Source organism: Mus caroli, unplaced genomic scaffold, assembly GCF_978045245.1.
Source record: "Mus caroli unplaced genomic scaffold, Mus_caroli_1 scaffold_20, whole genome shotgun sequence".
NCBI lineage: Eukaryota > Metazoa > Chordata > Mammalia > Rodentia > Muridae > Mus > Mus caroli.
In genome coordinates this window covers 15416802-15435604 of record NW_028227275.1, presented here as the reverse complement: position 1 = coordinate 15435604, position 18803 = coordinate 15416802, and the positions used below count along the sequence as shown (strand labels likewise).

The following is an 18803-nucleotide window of genomic DNA, read 5'->3' as shown; positions in this document are numbered from 1 at the left end:
AGTAGGGACCGAGCAGAAGGAAACTGGATGTGAAAGGGCTTAATCTAATCCGACAGACCGAGTTCTCCCTGAGATCTATCCAAAACGAGACTATAAGATCTGTATACTTGTATAATCAGGACAAAAACTTTTTAATAAATTAGTAAATATTTGTGTATATGGCATTTACTGGTCTCCTTAACAACCCAGGATTAGCCTCACTTTGTGTCTGAGAAAACTCAAGCACAGCGTGGCTGAAACACTTGCCTACGGGAAGAATAGAACTGGAACTCAAAATTCAGACCCTCTCTACAGTCTCTACTCTGAAGCATTTTATTACAGTCTCATAAACCACACTGGGATGAGTAAACCTACACAGCAAAGACCAAGGGGACATGTAGAAAAACTAGAGAGAGGCTAAATTTCTTTATCGGCCTGGGTGTAGAGGAGAACTCAGAGCTGCTTAAGAATGTGCAAGTACCAGTTGGGAGTACTCGCCTAGCACGCACGAGACCGTGAGTTCCATTCTCAGGAACTTCTCAAAAAATTCTAGAATCATCTTTAAAAAAGCAAAGCAGGTGCTAGTGAAACTGCATTTCCACACACAAGGAAGAAAAGCTGGGCCCTTGGTTAATTTTGTATATAAATCAGACAGAGCTCAATGGCAGAGTGCTCACTGCGCATACACAAAGCCCTGGGTGTGAGCACTGGAACTGACCCTCCAGCACCACATGACTCTAGTATAGTAGTGTCCAAAGATGGGACAAGAGACTGGGAGAACACGGAGAGAGGCCAGGGGATCAGGCGTTCAAGGACAGCCTCTAATACACAGGAAGTTTGAAACTCGTCTCAGCTACACAATGTGGTGCTTTAAAGGAGGGGTGAACAGACACAGAATCACCAGAGCGTGGGAATTCAACCTTGCTTGAGTAACACAGTTAGGACTGACCACAGATAAAGGTCAAACCCTTCTATGTACCAAAGGAACTGTTTTTTTAAAAAAAAAAAGGGGGCAACCTACAGAATGGGAGAAAATAATTGTAAGTCATCTGATAAAGGGTTGGCATATACATTACATAAAGAATGCCTAAAATCCAACAACAAACCACAACTCAATTAGCTGAGCAGAGTGGTACAGGCCTTTAATTCCAGCACTTGGGAGGCACATGCAGGATTTCTGAGTCCTAGGCCAGCCTGGTGTATAGAGTGAGTTCCAGGACAGGTGGAGTTGCAAAGTGAGATGCTGTCTCAAAACAAACAAATAAACCCCTTTCAACTAACACTGAAGGCTCAGGTGATAGCTTAGCGGCAGAGTTCTCTGAACAGCACATATGAGGCCCTGAGTTGACCTTAGTACTACAGAAGGCAGCGGTGGCCGGCAGGGTAGATACATACAGTGTCACATGTCTGTAATCCGAGTACCCCCAGGTCAGCCTGAGTTACACATAACACAGGTAGTCACTGTCACGCTACCCTCCCCCCCACCCCCAAAAAAGAAAGAGAGCTCTGTGTGTGTGTGTGGGGGGGGGTTGAATAGTATTTCTCCAAGGAAGAAATATAAATGCCTAAGAAAACTTTCAGGTGGCACATGCCTTTAATACCAGCATTGGGGAGGCAGAGGCAAGTGGATCTCTGTGAGTCCAAGGCCAGCTTGGTCTACAACATGAGTTCTAGAACACCCAGGACTCTACGCAGAAAAAATCCTGTCTCAAAAAAACAAAACAAAAAAAGGTTCAACATTATTATTAGTCATTAGAGAAATGCAAATTAAAACTATAATGAGATACAGCTTCACACCCATTATGGTGGATAGTGCCAAAAAAGGGGAAAGTCTTAGTAAGAATGTATAAAATTAGAATGTAAAATAGTGCAGCCACTTTGAGAAACGGTTGGCAAGTTCTCCAAATATCATACATAAATTATCGTGTATTGTAGTAATCCACTTCTGAAGCAGGCAAGGCAGTGAAGAGATTGTGTCCTGTTCATATAAGCATCACTCAGAGCACACAAAAGGTAGAAGCCACCCAAGGACTTTCAACATGACAACAGAGTGACAAAATGTGGTAAATGCATACAATGGAACACATAGTACACATGTTGGTGCTTGAAGACAATATATTACATGAACTAAGTCAGTCACAATGGACTGAGATGACGTTCAGAGCAGTCAGTCAGAAAATCAGAAAACAGAATGGTGACTGCCAGAAGCTAGAGGAAGAAGGAAAGGGAGAATGGGAATGCAGTGAGAACATAGTTTGGGCTGGGAGTTGAGCCAAGTGGTAAAGGTGCTGGTCTAACCTATACAAGGCTCTACTTTCAGTCCCCAAGACCATTCATGAACACAAAAGTCCTAGAAGTGGATGGTGGTAGTGATTGTGTAACAATGTAAATATACTTAATGTCAAGGAATTGTATGGTTAAAAATAATCAAAGACGGGGCTGGAGAGACAGCTGATGCTCTTCTAGAGGTCCTGAGTTCAATTCCCAGCAACTACATGGTGGCTCACAACCATTTGTAATGGGATCCGATGCCCTCTTGTGGCATGCACTATATATGCACACACAGAACACTCATACATAAACAAATAATATTTAAAAAACAATTAAGATCAGGAGCTGAAGAAATGGCTCAGCAGTTAAGAGCACTAGCTGCTCTCCTACAGGACCTGGGTTCGATTCCCAGCACCCGCATGGCACCTCACAACCATCTGTAACTCCAGTCCCATGGGATCTAATACCTCTTCTGACATTCTTGGGCACTGCACACACATGCTGCATAGACATGCACACAGGAAAAATATACACATGAGGATGATGAGGATATAAAGGAAGCAAAGTGCAGAAGTACTCCAAGGGAATTTTAAGCTGAGTTTAAGAGCGGTAAACTAAAATCGCCTCACCTACAAATTCTTACAGACCCAGACAAAAATCTCAGTATTTCATTACAAATACATGGTTTTCCTAAGTTCACTGCAGTTCACCTAGCTATGTCCTTATGCAAAATTTCACTTTGCAGTGTGAATCTAGCTGTAGTCTTAGAAGACTGGGAAACACCAAGTAAACAATATTCTGTGGCTTCATTTTAGTGCTTTGCTGTAATGTGCATTAACACTTCTCACTCTGTCTAATGGAGTGGATCAGGGTCTGACTAACAAAAGCAGGGCTATCACTGATAAAGTCTAACTCAGTGATAATCTAAGTCTAGGCAGACAACTCTATGGTCATATACTCCCTGCTACTTACAAGTCATCAATTCAGTGCCTCTGCTCGTATCTTTACTTCAGCCTGTACTCCATCCTCTACTTTAGTCCAAATTCATTTCTCAGTAACTAAGTTGCATCCTTCTACTGAGTGCCCAGGCACCAAACTCCATGCTCATGTTACCAAGAGAACCTCTAGGTTGGAGGATACTAAAGTCCAAACAGATGCATGAGCAATGAGTCTTGGAAGACTCAGAGGACCGGGACCTCACAATTCCTTCTCTAATTCTGCCTCCATTAACAGAGATGACTAGGCTAGGGGTGGTGGTGTGCACCTGTAATTTCCATACCAGAGAGAGGTGGAAGCAGGAAAGATCTTATATTGAAGGCCAACCTGGACTGTGTACTAAATTCCAAACCTGCCTTAGCTACTAGGACTTGGCAGGTAGCAGCACAAAGCTCAGGAATCCAAAGCCAGCCTTGAGTACAGAACAAGTTCAAGGTCAGCCTGGGATATTGAGACCTCTCTCATATAGACAAATAAATACCACAGAATGTGCAGGGAGAAAGGAGGCAAACCCTCTAAATGAACCTTCAAGGTGTCATAGTGTATTTCACTCAAAGGACACAACAGTTTCTATGGGGAGGAACAACGTGGGCTCTTCTTTGACATCAGGAGTTCCCGTTACAATAGCAGCTCTAAGCAGCTGTACTGTCAGAATCTGCTGAAGATAAACAGGAAGAGAGGCTTGTTCAAATGCAAATAACTTGGGACAACTGAAGCACCAGCATGACTAAACCACGAAAGACAAAAAAGCAGAGCACCAGAAACTCCATGCTCGTGGAAGTACTTTAACTCCCACTGACAAAACCTGTGCTCCAAAGGACAGAAAGGTCTGCGCTTTCTGCTGCTCCCCATCTGTTGGGGAGGATCTAAGTAAGGGTAGCCAACAGACCTACCACATGCCAGGAGACCCAAAGACACCACTTTACACTGTCATCTGAAAGCTGGCCTTCAACTCATCTCTTCCTGAAGATATCAAATAACATTCTAAGACAGGTGATAAGAGTGTGTTCCTGCTGCCTTAGAAATCCTTCTCATATGCACATCAGCACACATAACCTTTAGAAACAGCTAAAATAAACTGTGCACACCATAACTGTCCTAGCAAGCCTTACTCCATGGTATCTTGGAAACTCAGAGGTGGGATTGCTGAACCAGGCTCCTGTTTTCTCAACTACCCAAAGCACAGATGCCCATCACAAACTGGAAGAAGACAAAGGAACAGGGAAGCCTGGCTCCACTGTGCCTTTTCTTCTTCCTCGGATATAACTATAGAAAATGACACAACTTCCTTGATCATTCTCGTCAATGTTCATCTACAAGGAAACACAAAACATTTTAACTTTCACAGATCAGAAAAATAAAATGTATCTAGGAATTTCTAAACAAGCTTCAAAACGAAGGCCAAGTGCAGGGGCACATGCCATTAACCCCAGCATCATCAGGCAAAGGCAAGTGGATCTGAGCGTGAGACAGGCCTTGGCTACTTTTGGTTTCTAGGCCAGCCAGGGTACACAGTGAAACCCTGTCTCAAAGTTAAGGAAGGGTGTGCGTGTAGAGAATTGGCCCAGCAGTTAAAAGCAATTGTTAGTTTTGTGAGGACCCAAGTTCAATTCTTAGCACCCACCTGGTGATTCATAACTATCTGTAACCCAGGCCCAAATGATTCAATACCCTCTTCTGCCCTCCAGGGTTAACAGGCACACATATGCTGTTCATACATGTAACTCATATGCTGTTCATACATGTAACATAAAACTTAAGAAAGAAACCTCAAAAACACCAACCATGGCAATTCTTCAAAACAAACAAACAAACAAACACACCCTAAACACAGAATTACCATACGATACAGAAACTCCTCAACTGGGCCTATGCCTCAAAGAAATGAAGCAGGGCCTCTTTACCCATTTTAAGAGAGCCTTGCTCTAGAGCCCAGACGGCCTAGAAATGCCAATCCATCTACCTACCTCAGCCTCCCAGGTGCTGGAGTTCTAGAGTATGCAACACCATACTGATTTGAAGGCAAGCTCCCAAACACAACTTGTACTCATAGGAGCATCATACACAAACCCCGAAAGTACGGTAACTCAAGTGTCCATCAACAAATGGACAGATGAAATATGGTAAACACACACCATGAGAATATTAGTTGGTCTAAAAGAAGGAAGGAGATCCTGGAGTCTTGTAAGATGTGGGAAACTCAGGGATGTTCTGTATGAAATGACTACAGCTTTATAGTTTATCAGGAGCTAGTGGCTGGGGTCATCATCCCCATTTAATAGGTGGTAAAAGGCGTCCAGAGAAGGTAACTTGCTCAAGGTCATGCAGCAAACAGCAGCAGCATTGCTTTAATTGATTCACCCCATGCCCTCCAGCCCGGAGAGGAAGAAAGAGTAGCCTAAGGCATCTCTGTGAACCTGGAACATCACATCCCCAAAGGAAGAGTCTGGGCTTACAACTTTACCACATAACAAAAGTAGGGCCTTTCAAAAGCCACTCCTTAATCTTTAAAAATTGTATTTTGAGGAAAGTATGGTGACAAACACATGTAAATCCCAGCATTTCAGTAATGCTGTTCGTACTGAGTTCAAAGCTATGTGAGAATCTGTTTCAAGTGGCAAAAACAAAGAAGCTTTAAGCAGCCTATATTATGCTCTACAGAGTTTGAAGATTAAAAGATTAGAGAAATAGCATATGGAAGAACACCCCAAGCCTGACATTTAGTAATGGAAAAGAGATGACAGTAAGAGCCGGGCGGTGGTGGCGCACACCTTTAATCCCAGCACTTGGGAGGCAGAGGCAGGCGGATTTCTGAGTTCGAGGCCAGCCTGGTCTACAAAGTGAGTTCCAGGACAGCCAGGGCTATACAGAGAAACCCTGTCTCGAAAAACAAAACAAAACAAAAAAAAGAGATGACAGTAAGGAGTGAAGGTATACTGTTCTTAGTATCATCATACGTGTTCACGGTCTGGCTTTAGTGTGGTAAGATTCCCACGCATCTTTCCAGCAATCTCTTGAGGAAGCTGAGTGGGTCCTTCCTTCTTCGGCCCAATACTTTTTTTGTTTTGTTTTGTTTTGTTTGTTTTTGTTTTTTTTTGTTTTTCGAGACAGGGTTTCTCTGTGTAGCCCTGGCTGTCCTGGCACTCACTTTGTAGACCAGGCTGGCCTCGAACTCAGAAATCCACCTGCCTCTGCCTCCCAAGTGCTGGGATTAAAGGCGTGCGCCACCACACCCGGCAAGCTTCGGCCCAATACTTAATTAGCAACAGTGAAATGGGTGTGCTTGGCCTCTGCAGGAAGCCCAGTGTGAGAACTGGGATGAAAGGAGAGAAGTAACCATGCTGACAGGCATCTTCTCAGGCTCAGCCTGACTCTTTCAGTTATTCAGAGAAGGCAGGGAACTTAAACCAGCTGCCTGGTGGCCTTTGGGAAGAATAAGGACAGCAGCCCAGGCAGAAATCATTGAAAGCAAAAGCAACAAAGTAGAAGATACAGCAAACGGGCCCCAGATGAAAAAGAGTTGCCTGAGAAGCCTGTGGAAATATAGGATAAATAATACCTACACTATATTCTTATGTACTTTATACTCTGACCCAGAACCTGCCGCTGCACTCAAACATCCACGTCTGTCTCACTGCCCTTAGGTCATAAACGGGGACGTGGCAGAAGGGTTTGTAATGCTAAACTCTTTTAGAAACTGACATTTATCCTATGGACTCATGACAGTGTCTTGACTGCTAGGTGCAGATCTGCATTTATTGGTAAGATTTATAAAATTATGTTTGCTGCAAAATGTCTCTGGGTGTTAGGCAGGCAGTCCAACCTTCCTCACTGTGTCTTGTTAGCACATCTCACCCCTGCTCCCTCGTCCCAGCCCAGCTAACACACACAGTTCACAGCTTCCCTGTTATTCCCAGATGTGACACGCTGTAGTAAATCACTGCAGAGATGAGACATTCTACTTTAAAAGAAAGAAAGCAATAAACACCACACCCCTGCTCTCTCACACATTAGAATCTATACAAAGTTGTAAATACACATTACTATTATTGGAGTGTCTGGCAAGCCTTACATCTGGAGCTAAATCAAGTTCCCCATCTGCTGGTTTTGCCTCTTTTAATCAACATTAACGTCTTGATTGTTTGCAAAAACAACTTAATAACTATTGAGAAAAAGGAAAATCATAGGAACAAAGGGAGGAAAGAATGGGAGACAGTCAGACGGAGATCTAACATGCAGCCCATCCCCTCCCCACTTACAGACCCATGTATTCCTGTGAGATTACTGCTTCCCCTGGCCCTGTGAACACCATGCCTGACACAATCTTACCTAACATACACAGCACGCTCTATTTTGCTATTTCATAAGAAACTAAATATGATGTAGCCCCTAGGGTCTTTGTTTGCTTGTATTTACCACAAATAGAAATAGCTATTTATAGTACAATGTGAACATTCTAGATCCCCATGGAGAAACCCTGGTGAAGAGCAGAGGAACCCTTAGGGGAAGCTCGTGGGGAGCTTATGCATAAAGAACACTTTGGCAGCTCAGGTGCCTGCGAAGGCCATGCAACCATCTCTGGGGTAGAAAATTCACAAAACAGCCAGCACTTTGAGCTATTTCAATATGACAAAATGAAAGCCTCATGTACTCCTGCTTCTTGATCAAGTATGACAATGTCTTCCACTCCTACAGACATCAGGGCTTAAAATAGTAGTAGTGCTTAGAGCATTCTCCTTGGGAAGGTGCAATAAAGCTCTCGATGAGCAGCGAACTCTGAAAGAAACTTCCATTCCTTACCTGATATTCACCAGTGCGTGTGTCACCTTGCTTGCTGCTTCCTTCCACTGGCCAGCGTTGGTAGAAAGCCGAAGGACTGGGAAAGAAAGAAGACAGATCTGTCAAGCTCCTGACGCAAAACAAATATGAGCAATGAAGACACAGCTTAGAATAGCACGATTACAAACGCCAAACAAAACCTGTGCCAATATTGTTTTTACAGGACAACAAATGAAAGCATCTAGAATCTTTCAACTATTTTCTCCAGGAATTTTTCTTTCTCTGACTTCTCTCTTTTTTTTTCCCCCGAGACAGGGTTTCTCTGTATAGCCCTGGCTGTCCTGGAACTCACTCTGTAGACCAGGCTGGCCTCGAACTCAGAAATCTGCCTGCCTCTGCCTCCCAAGTGCTGGGATTAAAGGCGTGCAGCACACTGCCCGGTCTTACTTTTCATCAAGATAGTCACTACTCCTTTTCTGCCTCAGGCCGTTCCTCGCCCCTCCTCTGGTAATAGATAGGCCCCCAAATTTCGTTTCTATATTCACTTACTATACAGAGAAGATGAGGAGATGGCCCAGTTGGCCACTAGAGCAGGATGACCTGAGTTAGATTCCCAAACCCACAGGAAAATGTCTGGTACAGAGGCTTATGCTGTCATCCCAGCACTGGTGAAGCAGGCAGATGGAACCCGGGGGCTTGCTCCAGGCTAGTCAGCTTTGTCTTCTTGGCAAACCCAGGTCAATGAGAGGCCCTGCTTAATGATGAGGTGCACAGCTCCTGTGTAATAACCTGAGACTGACCCCAGCCTCCATGCACACATGCCTGCACAACACATGCATACTCACAGATATCTATTATAGGAGTGGCATTGTGAGGGCAACCTGGTTGCCATGTTTACCATTTCCCTAATGGCGAGGGTTACACTTGGTTGGCATGGAACTATGTAGGCCAGGCTGGCCTTAAACTCATAGCACTCCTACTGGCTGAGCTGGTGTCCCTCCTTGCTCCATGTACATCTCAATAAACCAGCCATACATCCAGCCGAATAGGACAGATAACCTTTCCAGATAGAGGATAATCATGTTTCAAACTAGGAATAAGCCGTTTGCCTCTCTAGCTGAGCAATCTGAAAAATCAGTCAATTGAAAGCATTCACTATCTGACCAAATTCTCTTTTACAAACACATTCACAGTGGGAGGAAAGGATTACAGAAGTACAAAAGTGAGCACATCCCTCGACAGCTATGCTTCAGGCCTCACAGGTGTCATAACCCAGCCAGTCAGAAGAGACACGACAGCACAAGCACTCCCTGAAATGAAAAGGACCTTGAATTTGGGATTCTCCTGCTTCTACCTCCAGGGTGCTTAGACTACAGGTGTGTGCCAGCACACACTGCTACGGTGTGCTAGGGATTGAATCCAGGGTTTCCTACATTCTAGGAAAAGCACTCTATCAACTGAATTACCTCCTCAGCCTAAACTCCCCAACTGGGGTAAGTTTCTTCAGCCTTTCTCTCATGACTGTAATAGTGTATTATATTTGTTTTCCATAATTTACTATATAAATAATAGCTTTAGTTTGAAGTACAATTACAATGTGCACGTAGGGGTCAGACAACAACTTTTGAGAATCTGTTCTTTCCTTTCACCATGGAATCCAGTGACTGAAATCAAGTAACCAGGACTGTACAATAAGCATTGTTACTTCCAACTGAGCCATCTCATTGCCCTTCCCCTTTAACACACTCTTAAAAACACTTTGTCTGTACGGGCTTGTTCCTGTATGAGATTATATATACCGTGTGCATACATTCATGTAGAGCCCTGAAGGCACTGGACGCCCCTGGAACTGGAGTTACTGATAGATGGTTTTGAGTCACTGACATGTTTTGCTGGTAACTGAACTCAGGCTCTTGGCAAGAGTAAGTCTTTGCTAGCCCTTTTAAAACATATTTTATTATTTATATTACCTCCTACTTTTTTCATAATATAGGATCCCAAGAAGAGGCAAGGCTTCTGTTTTGTTCTGCTTTTAATGGGTCAACAAGAGAAGGATTGCAAAGGGAAAAGAGATGAGGCTGTAGCTCAGTAGACAAGAACACTTGCTGTACTGGCTATTTTTCTGTCAACTTGACACAGCTGGAGTTATCACAGAGAAAGGAGCTTCAGTTGAGGAAATGCCTCCAAGAGATCCAACTGTAAGGCATTTTCTCAATCAGTGATCAAGGGGGAAAGGCCCCTTGTGGGTGGGACCATTCCTGGGCTGGTAGTCTTGGGTTCTATAAGAGAGTAGGCTGAGCAAGCCAGGGAGGCAAGCCAGTAAGGAACATCCCTCCATGGCCTCTGCATCAGCTCCTGCTCCCTGACCTGTCTGAGTTCCAGTCCTGACTTCCTTTGGTGATGAACAGCAGCATGGAAGTGTAAGCCGAATAAACCCTCTCCTCCCCAACTTGCTTCTTGGTCATGATGTTTGTGCAGGAATAGAAACCCTGACTAAGACACTTGCCTAGCATACAGGATGTAATCCCTCAAGGTTGCTGTCCACCTTGTATTTTGAGACAGGTACTCTCAATGACCTGAAGCTCACCAAGTAGGCAAGGCTAGATGGCCAGTACACCCCAGGGATCTATCTATCAGGTTGGTTTCTGGAATTCACAAAGATCTGTCTGCCTCTTTCATTTGAGTGCTGGAATTAAAGTCATTCACTATCATGCCTGGCTCTGATCTACTTATTTCTATACCATACAAAGGTACCGTCCAACTACAGAGTCTTTTGTAGCATTTTCCTGTTACTTACTGGACAGGGGGCAGAGAAAGACAAGAAAAGAGCAGAAGAGCTTACCCATGGAGTACAGGTTGTCAAAGCTCTGGTGCATGCGGATAATTTCATAGTAAAGCTCATCGTAGCTGCTGGGGGTCGGCAGGAATGTGTCACCGTATGTGATAAACATATTAAATAGGTTCACAATCTGAAAAAGAAGCAATAGCCCATATCCAGGCATCAAGCTGGGAAGATCAGAAAAGCATTACCAGTGGTATGCTGTAGGCATCTCTTTTGGTTTCCAGATATACACTATTTTGGGGACCTTGTAAATTGGCTGTAAAACAATTATTAAAAATTCACTGATTCTTACTTATTCTTTACCTTCACTCAGTGTGCTCTGAAAACTGAATCATGCATGTAGAGAGGATATCATATGATAGGGTGTGGCCACATGTCTCAACCCTACATGACTTTGTGGTTATGCTGAGAGCTGAAAATTGGCAATCTTGGGCATAGTTCTGCAAATTGCAGATACTATAAAATCAGGACATTCATCCCCACCAAATACTCAACATTTACAAGCTGTATAGACAACTGATAGCTATGATACCTCCTTCTCCCCTGAATTACTAGCCAGATAAACATTTCTATGTACCCTTCAGAAGCTAAGTACAATGATGATAGATCCACTTATCTGTCCAGGAGGCCCCTAGAAAACTTACTATTCCCCACATAGAGACTGCAAGAGCACAGTAGAGATTCTTAGCTGGAACCAAACTCATTGCTCATAGAGATGTAACCTGTATCTATACCTCCCAGGTCAAATCCATAAGGAAATACAGCTTAGATCCCAGACCTTGGCTCCCATTACAAACCAGCCCATTTCTGCCTTAGTATACTGGCCTTAGAAAAACAAATATTTTTATTAATACTCACCATAAGGGCCAATGTAAAAATGTTGTGCTTGGCCAAAAGTACAGTTTCATTTGACATAAGGAACTTCAGCAAGTTTATCAAGGCTTTAGAGAAAAAACAACAACAAATTATTCAAATAATAATCAATATAATCAATAAAAGTAAGTAAGGGCCAGCACAATGGCTCAGTGGCATCACTGAGTGTGATGACCACAGTGGCTTCAGGATGCACTTAGTAGGAGGAGAGAACTGGCTCCCACAATGTGTCATCTAACCTCCACACGTGTGTACACATGGATGTGTCCACATACAATACACACACACACAAATAAATAAATATAATCAAGCAGTAAATAAATAAAAGCAAAATAGCTCTATAGAAACCCACAGGTCGGAAGAGTCTCAGGAGCCAAGGCTTTCCTTTATTATTAACATGCATTTGTGCATACGAACGTGTGCACGTGCACTCGAGAGCGAATTTATGACCTGAAGGTAGTAAAGAGTGATAAGGAGTGGAAGAGGTGTAAAGGGAGGGGTGGGAAAACAAGAGGACTACTAGGATATATGTATGTGACATGAAAGTGGAATCAACTCTTCAGCGGGGAGAAAGGAACCAGCTAGGGGGGAAGAAAGCCATCCTTTGGTATGGCAACTAAAAAAAAAAGGAAGACAGAAAAGAAACACACAATACTTAGACTCAATTAGAGGTTATAGTGTGCTATTTCAATACATGCAGTAAGAAAAAAAAAAAAGACCAAGTCAGAGTAATTAGTATTTCCTTTTCCTTGTTACTTATGTTTAGAGCCTTTGAGCTTTTGAGAGCTTCCAAGTTTTAAAAAGCTAAAAATTTTTAAAAGTTAAAAAAATTTTGAAGCTAGGAAGTGATGGCGCACACCTTTAATCTCAGCACTTGGGAGGCAGAGGCAGGCGGATTTCTGAGTTCGAGGCCAGCCTGGTCTACAGAGTGAGTTCCAGCACAGCCAGGGCTACACAGAGAAACCCTGTCTCGAAAAAAAATTTTTTGAAAGTTAAAAATTGACAAAAAGAACCCCCCTGTGTATGTTTATGTAAAATAAGTTGTTGTAAAGCACAACCCTTTCACATGGTATTGAAACACTAGCACCTAGTTTTCTATCCAGGTGCCTTCCAGTGCCCATTACCCAACAGTTCTCTGACCTCCCCAATTACCAGTGTCTAGTAATCAACACTCTACATTAAGATCAAATATTTTTTAAAACTTCCATATCTACGAGAATATGGTATTTGTCTTTCTGTGTCTGGCTTATTTCACTGACATACATCCCCTAATCCCATACCACTTTTCATTTGGCTACAGATGACAGGATTTATTCTTTCTTGGGCTGAGTAATATCCCACTCCTCTGTACACAATTTTTTTGGTAGTAAGGGGAAGCTGTTGGGGTTAGAATGAAAATGACCACAAATAGACTAATACATTGAAATGTTTGGTCCCAGCTGGTGGTACTGTTTGGGAAGGATTAGGAGGTATGGCCTTGTGGCAAGAGGTGTGTCACTGGGGGTGGGCTTTTAAGCTTTCAAAGCGCTGACACCACTCCCAGCATGTTTTTATCTGCCTTCTGCTTTTGGATCAAGATGTGAGCTCAGCTGTTCCTGCTGCTATGCATTTGCTCAACATGCATGGACTCTTATGCTGGCTAGTTTGTTTTATGCCCATTTGACATACATTATCTGAGTTATCTGAGAGAAGAGACCCTCAATTGAGAAAATGTGTCTGTAAGATTGGGCTGCAGGCAAGCCTGTAGGACATTTTCTTAATTAGTGACTAATGGGGGAGGGCACAGCCCCACAGTAGGTGGGGCTAATCCTGGGCTGGTGGTCCTGGGTTCGATAAGAAAGCAGGCTGAACAAACCATGAGGAACAAGCCAGTAAACAGCACCCCTCCATGACCTCCATATGTCCTCCTGTCTCCAGATTCCTGCCCTGCTTGGGTTCCTTCCTGACTTCCTCTGAGGAACAGTGACACAGAAACTTAAGCTGAATACACCCTTTCCTCCCCAAGTTGCTTTGGTCATGGTGTTTCACCACAGCAGCAGTAATCCTAAAACAACTCTAAATTAAGGAATCATGGCCCAGTAAAATAATGGCTGGTTATGGTTTTGTCACAGAGTAGAAGAATAAGACAGGAACAGAAGACAGTCCAACTCATAGCCCAGGCTAACCTCAAATTCATGATCTTTCTGCCTCTGTCTCTGAGTGCTGGGATCACAGAAACACGCTACCATATTATACCATATAAATCTATGTGTGTATATATCACAAACACATGCATGGGGGTGATGGTGGCTGACCTCCAAGTTACTGTATAGCTGAGAATAATGCATGCATGGGGGTGGTGGTTGCTGACCTCCAAGTCACTGTATAGCTGAGAATAATGCTCCATTTGAGAGAGCCCAGAGCCATGTTAAGTCCTAAGGATGTGTTCCACCACTGAGCTACACCTCCAGACTCCTGTCCATTTTTAACTGCACCTTCAGTCCATTCCTCCATCCATGTGTAAAAGAGAATCTCATGGAGCCCAAATCAGCCTCAAACTTGTTTTACATAGAGGCTGGTCTTAATTCTTGATCTTCCTGCGTCCACCTCCCAAATGCTAGAATTACCACATCTGAAACTCTTGTTCACTTTTAAATTGTATGATTTTGTTATATTTTTTGAGTTCTATATAACTTTTCGGTATTCATCATTTGTCTGGAAGTCAGAGAGATGGATCAACAGGTAAAAGTCTAACAGAGGACCCAAGTTTGTTTCCCAGCACCTATGGGAAGTGGGGCTTTCACAATTTCCTATAATTCCAGCTCCCACGGAACCCAATGCTCTGGCCTCTACCACCACCCATACACATAATTTTTAAAAATAATATAGACACACACACACACACACAGAGTCTCACTATGAAGCCCTGGTTGGCCTTGAGCTCACAAAGATCCTCCTGCCTGTTTGCCTAGTGCTGGGATTAAAGGTCTCTACCAACATATCCAGCTCAAAAAAGAAATTGTTCAATTTGGTAGATGAACAGTTTGACAATCTCTCTCCCATTTTGTGGGCTGTCCACATTACTTCTATTTTTGCTATGTATAATCTAATATAATCCTATTGCATATTATTTGCTTTTATTGTATGCATTCTTGCAGCCTTTTATTTATTTGCAATAGTGGAGATAATACCTTGGGCTTTGTACCTGCTAAGTAAATCTCTTCTATACAGTCCTTTTTGTTTGGTTGGTTTTTGCTTTTTGTTTTTTGAAACAGGGTTTCTTTGTGGGTTTTTTGTGCCTTGGCTGTCCTGGAACTCACTTAGTAGACCAGGGTGGCCTCAAACCAACAGAGATTCTTTGCCTCTGTCTCTGCCTCTCTGCCTCTGCCTCTCTCTCTGCCCCTCTGCCCCTGCCTCCCGAGTGCTGGGATTAAAGGTGTGTACCACCACTGCTCAGCTACAGTTTTCTTTTTAGTGTGTGTGTGTGTGTGGATTCTGGTGACTCAAGCTCAGGCCCTCACACTTGCTCAGCAGAGCAGTACATTAGCCCTTGACACACAACCCCCAGCTCTTAATGTTTTTATTTTGAAACAGTTCTAAGTTGCCTGAGTTGGCCCTGAACTTACTCAGGAAAATGGCTTTGACTTGGCTAGATGGAGTAACAGGCCTGTACCACTAGGCCCAAGGTCTTTTAAAAGCAGACTAAAGACTAGGTAATGTAGTTCAGTGCTACACAGTCTGTCTAGTAGAGGCAAGGACCTGGGTCTCCCTAGCATAGATTACCAGGTACATTTTTAAAAAGTGGGCCAGTGTGGTAGCACACCCATCTTAGAACTTGGGTGGGAAGAACAGGATTATCAGGATACACAGTGATAAAGTGGAAGTTTCTGGTTGGGTCATGTGATGCAGACTCATGTGAAGTTTTGCTGAGGAAAGACCCAAGGGAAGACACATGCCATATGGAGAGAGGAGAAATTAAAGACTCAACGGACAGTGACGGTTCACTAGCCTTGCGACACTTTGTTGGTCTCGCATTTTCCTCTTGGCAGATCTTCATTTTGCTGCTGATTTGGGGTACTCTGTCAAATGGTAATTGGAATTGCCCCAGAAACTACTTCCACATCTCCTTGTCCTATTTACCATCTTTCCTCTCCTACCTTTGGACTGTGGGCTAGAAGGGGTGTGTGTGTGTCTCAAAGCATTTGAGACACCTTCTTAAAAGTTGATTTTGAAAAATCTAAGGCAACAGGTGGCACCCAGTGTAGCTAAGGCAGGGAGAGTAATTCTGCTTCGGATGTGGTAGAGGAAAGGTCCTCAGGTTATAAGGGTCAACAATGTTCTTTAAGGAGATTGGCAAAGCAGCAGCTACTGTGGATGGGAGGCCTCCTACCCTGTCCCAGGGGGGTTTTGGGTCTGTTTCATGGTTTTCATGTATAAAAAGACTAGGGGGAAGCTGACAAGTCTCTCATGTCAGAGACGACTGCTGAGTGGGCTAGGCACAGTTTGGGAACAGAGGTGAACTTGGGAAGCAGAGAGCCAGTGGGAGGGGGACAACAGTGCAATCCAGCCTGTGCTACATGACACCATGTTACAACAAACCCACTGATCTTCCCAGGCGCACGGCTCCTTACCTTCCCATTTAAGGTTTTAAAACATCTACTTTTTCTCACCGTTTCTTACAAGCAATTAAGCTCAGAGATGTGACTGCTAAACTGACATCTTAGTGTTCCAAATCCACTCCCACATGGTGATCTCCCCATCAAACTTTCCCAATTTACAAGCAAACCAAGGGTCCTCCCACCTCCCACGACCAGCATCTCCTGCCCTCCCACCTCCCACGACTAGCATCTCCTGTCCACATCTGTTCCAGACATCAGTGCTGGTAGAGCCATGTAGATATCTGAATGCTTACCAGCCGTGGCAGCCACACTGAAGAACCCAGAGCAGCACTACTACCCTGTGGGAAGACAGCTCATCAAAAAATGAAAAAGTCCCGTCAGGTGAGCTGGCACACGCTTGTTACCCCAGCTACTTTGGAGACTAGGCTGAGCCAAAGTCTAGGCTTACAGAAGTGACTTACTTACTGTGACTGTATTTAAAGGGCTGGCCTTGGGAGAAGAGGCAGAAGGACTGTTGTGAATTTTAGGCTACCTGGGCTATATAATGAGTTACAGGCCAGCATAGGTTATTGAATGAGACTCTTAAAAACAAAAATCAACCAACCAACCCCCCCCCCAAATCCTGGCAACATAGCTCAAATTTTCCTAGCGTGCTCAATGCCCAGTACCAGAACAAGAAAAAAATGTTTTTTATTAATTTTTTTAAAGATTTTTTTCATTGTGTATATGTGCACCTGAGTGTCTGTGCCCTCAGATCCCTGGAAGCTGGAGTTCCAGGTAATTGTTAGCTGTCCAACTTGGGTGCTGGGACCCAAATTCAAGTCTTCTGCAAGAGCATCCACCATTCCTAACCAGTGAACAACCTCCAGCCTCTAGCCTCCCGCCACCTGGGGGGTGGGGTAGGACGGGATCTTAAGCATTCTGGTTCAAATGAAAGTGTAGCTTGTTCTGTCCACTCCCAGCAACATTTACCAGAAAAAATTTTCTTTGCCTGACATTCAGGAAAGAGATTGCCCAAACTAAGCAAGTGCTGTCAAGTTCCTAGGATAACTTTGCAACTTTAAACAAGTTTTTGCAAGGAAAAAAAAAAAAAAAAAGATGTAGTTGCCTTGTTACTCATTCACCTCAGACAGCAGTCCCATCCTTCCTAACACTAGGACCCTTTACTACAGTCCCTCATGCTGCAGTGCCTCCCAACCAAAAAAGTATATCATTGCTACTTCAAAACTGTAACTATGCTACTGTTATGAATCATAACATAAATATCTGCGTTTTCCAGTGGTCTTAGGCACCCTCTGTAAAAGGGTCAGTTGACCCCTGAAGGAGCTTTGACCACACATTTGATCATGAATGGGATCCGACTTCCCTCTGTGCCCAACCTGCCTCACCCCTCTGTGCCCATCCTGCCTCACCCCTCTGTGCCCATCCTGCCTCACCCCTCTGTGCCCATCCTGCCTCGCCCCTCTGTGCCCATCCTGCCTCACCCCTCTGTGCCCATCCTGCCTCACCCCTCTGTGCCCATCCTGCCTCGCCCCTCTGTGCCCATCCTGCCTCACCCCTCTGTGCCCATCCTGCCTCACCCCTCTGTGCCCATCCTGCCTCACCCCGTACCCACTGCCCAGCCCTTTTTAGTGGGAAACGAGGAAACCAGCTGAAGCCTACAGTTCTCTTGCGGAGCTGGGATTATAAGCATGCATTTGACACCTGATATGTGGTGCTGGGATTTGAACTCAGCTCCAAATGATTGTGCAGCAAGTTTTCTTAAGTACTAAATTATTTCTCTAGTCCGTAATTGAGTTAAGTTTTTGAGACAAGATTTCAAGGTAGCTCAGGCCAAACTGGAATTCATAATCTTCTTGCCTCCGCTTCCCCACCAAGTACAGGGATTATAGGAGCACACACCACACCTGGCTTCACTGATTTTTCTAAAACTACATCTTTTTTTGGACAGCCAAGAAGTCCACTCTCCCATGCTGCCTGTACTTTGTGTGAAGTTCACTGTTCTTAGAGAAGGGCTATGTGCTTTGATTTGGAACAGCAGGGAAAGATGAGTGAAGTGACTGTGCAAAGACGGTCTGCCACACAACAGTCCTCACATGTAGTCCTCTAGGAGTTACTCAAACAGCAGACAAGGACAGTAGAGGCTGGCTGCGCCTACATTCTGTTCTAAAGGTTCATTATTCCCCTCAAAAAGCAAGGAGATAGAGATGAAGAAGGCAGACAGCCTGATTCATGTGCTCTCCTCCTGTCTGGAGGAGAGTTCTCTAGGGTTTGGTGTTAGAAAGGCCAATGATAGGCAGCTTGCCTTTGTGATGGTATCTGTTAACAAGTGACCTCATGGACTGGACCCAGGCAGGGGTCGGGGAAGCTCTACAGGTGCCCACAATACATCACACACAGTCTTCTCAGCTCCTACTAGTAGCTCTGAGAATACAGGCTAGTTGGGTAAGACCCACATAAAATGA

At 44.1% G+C, this 18803-nt stretch overlaps 1 protein-coding gene across 1 annotated transcript in view; it reads right to left on the bottom strand.

Annotated features, from left to right (window-relative positions):
• Positions 1 to 18803, bottom strand: part of Armh3 (armadillo like helical domain containing 3) — a 182431-nt gene that overhangs the window by 61942 nt on the left and 101686 nt on the right. The window contains exons 21-23 of the mRNA XM_021151523.3: positions 11726 to 11808; positions 10868 to 10994; positions 8047 to 8122 (exon numbers count right to left, since the gene is read on the bottom strand). Coding sequence (XP_021007182.1) covers positions 8047 to 8122; positions 10868 to 10994; positions 11726 to 11808 — 286 coding nt within the window. The remainder of the gene's footprint in view (positions 1 to 8046; positions 8123 to 10867; positions 10995 to 11725; positions 11809 to 18803) is intronic.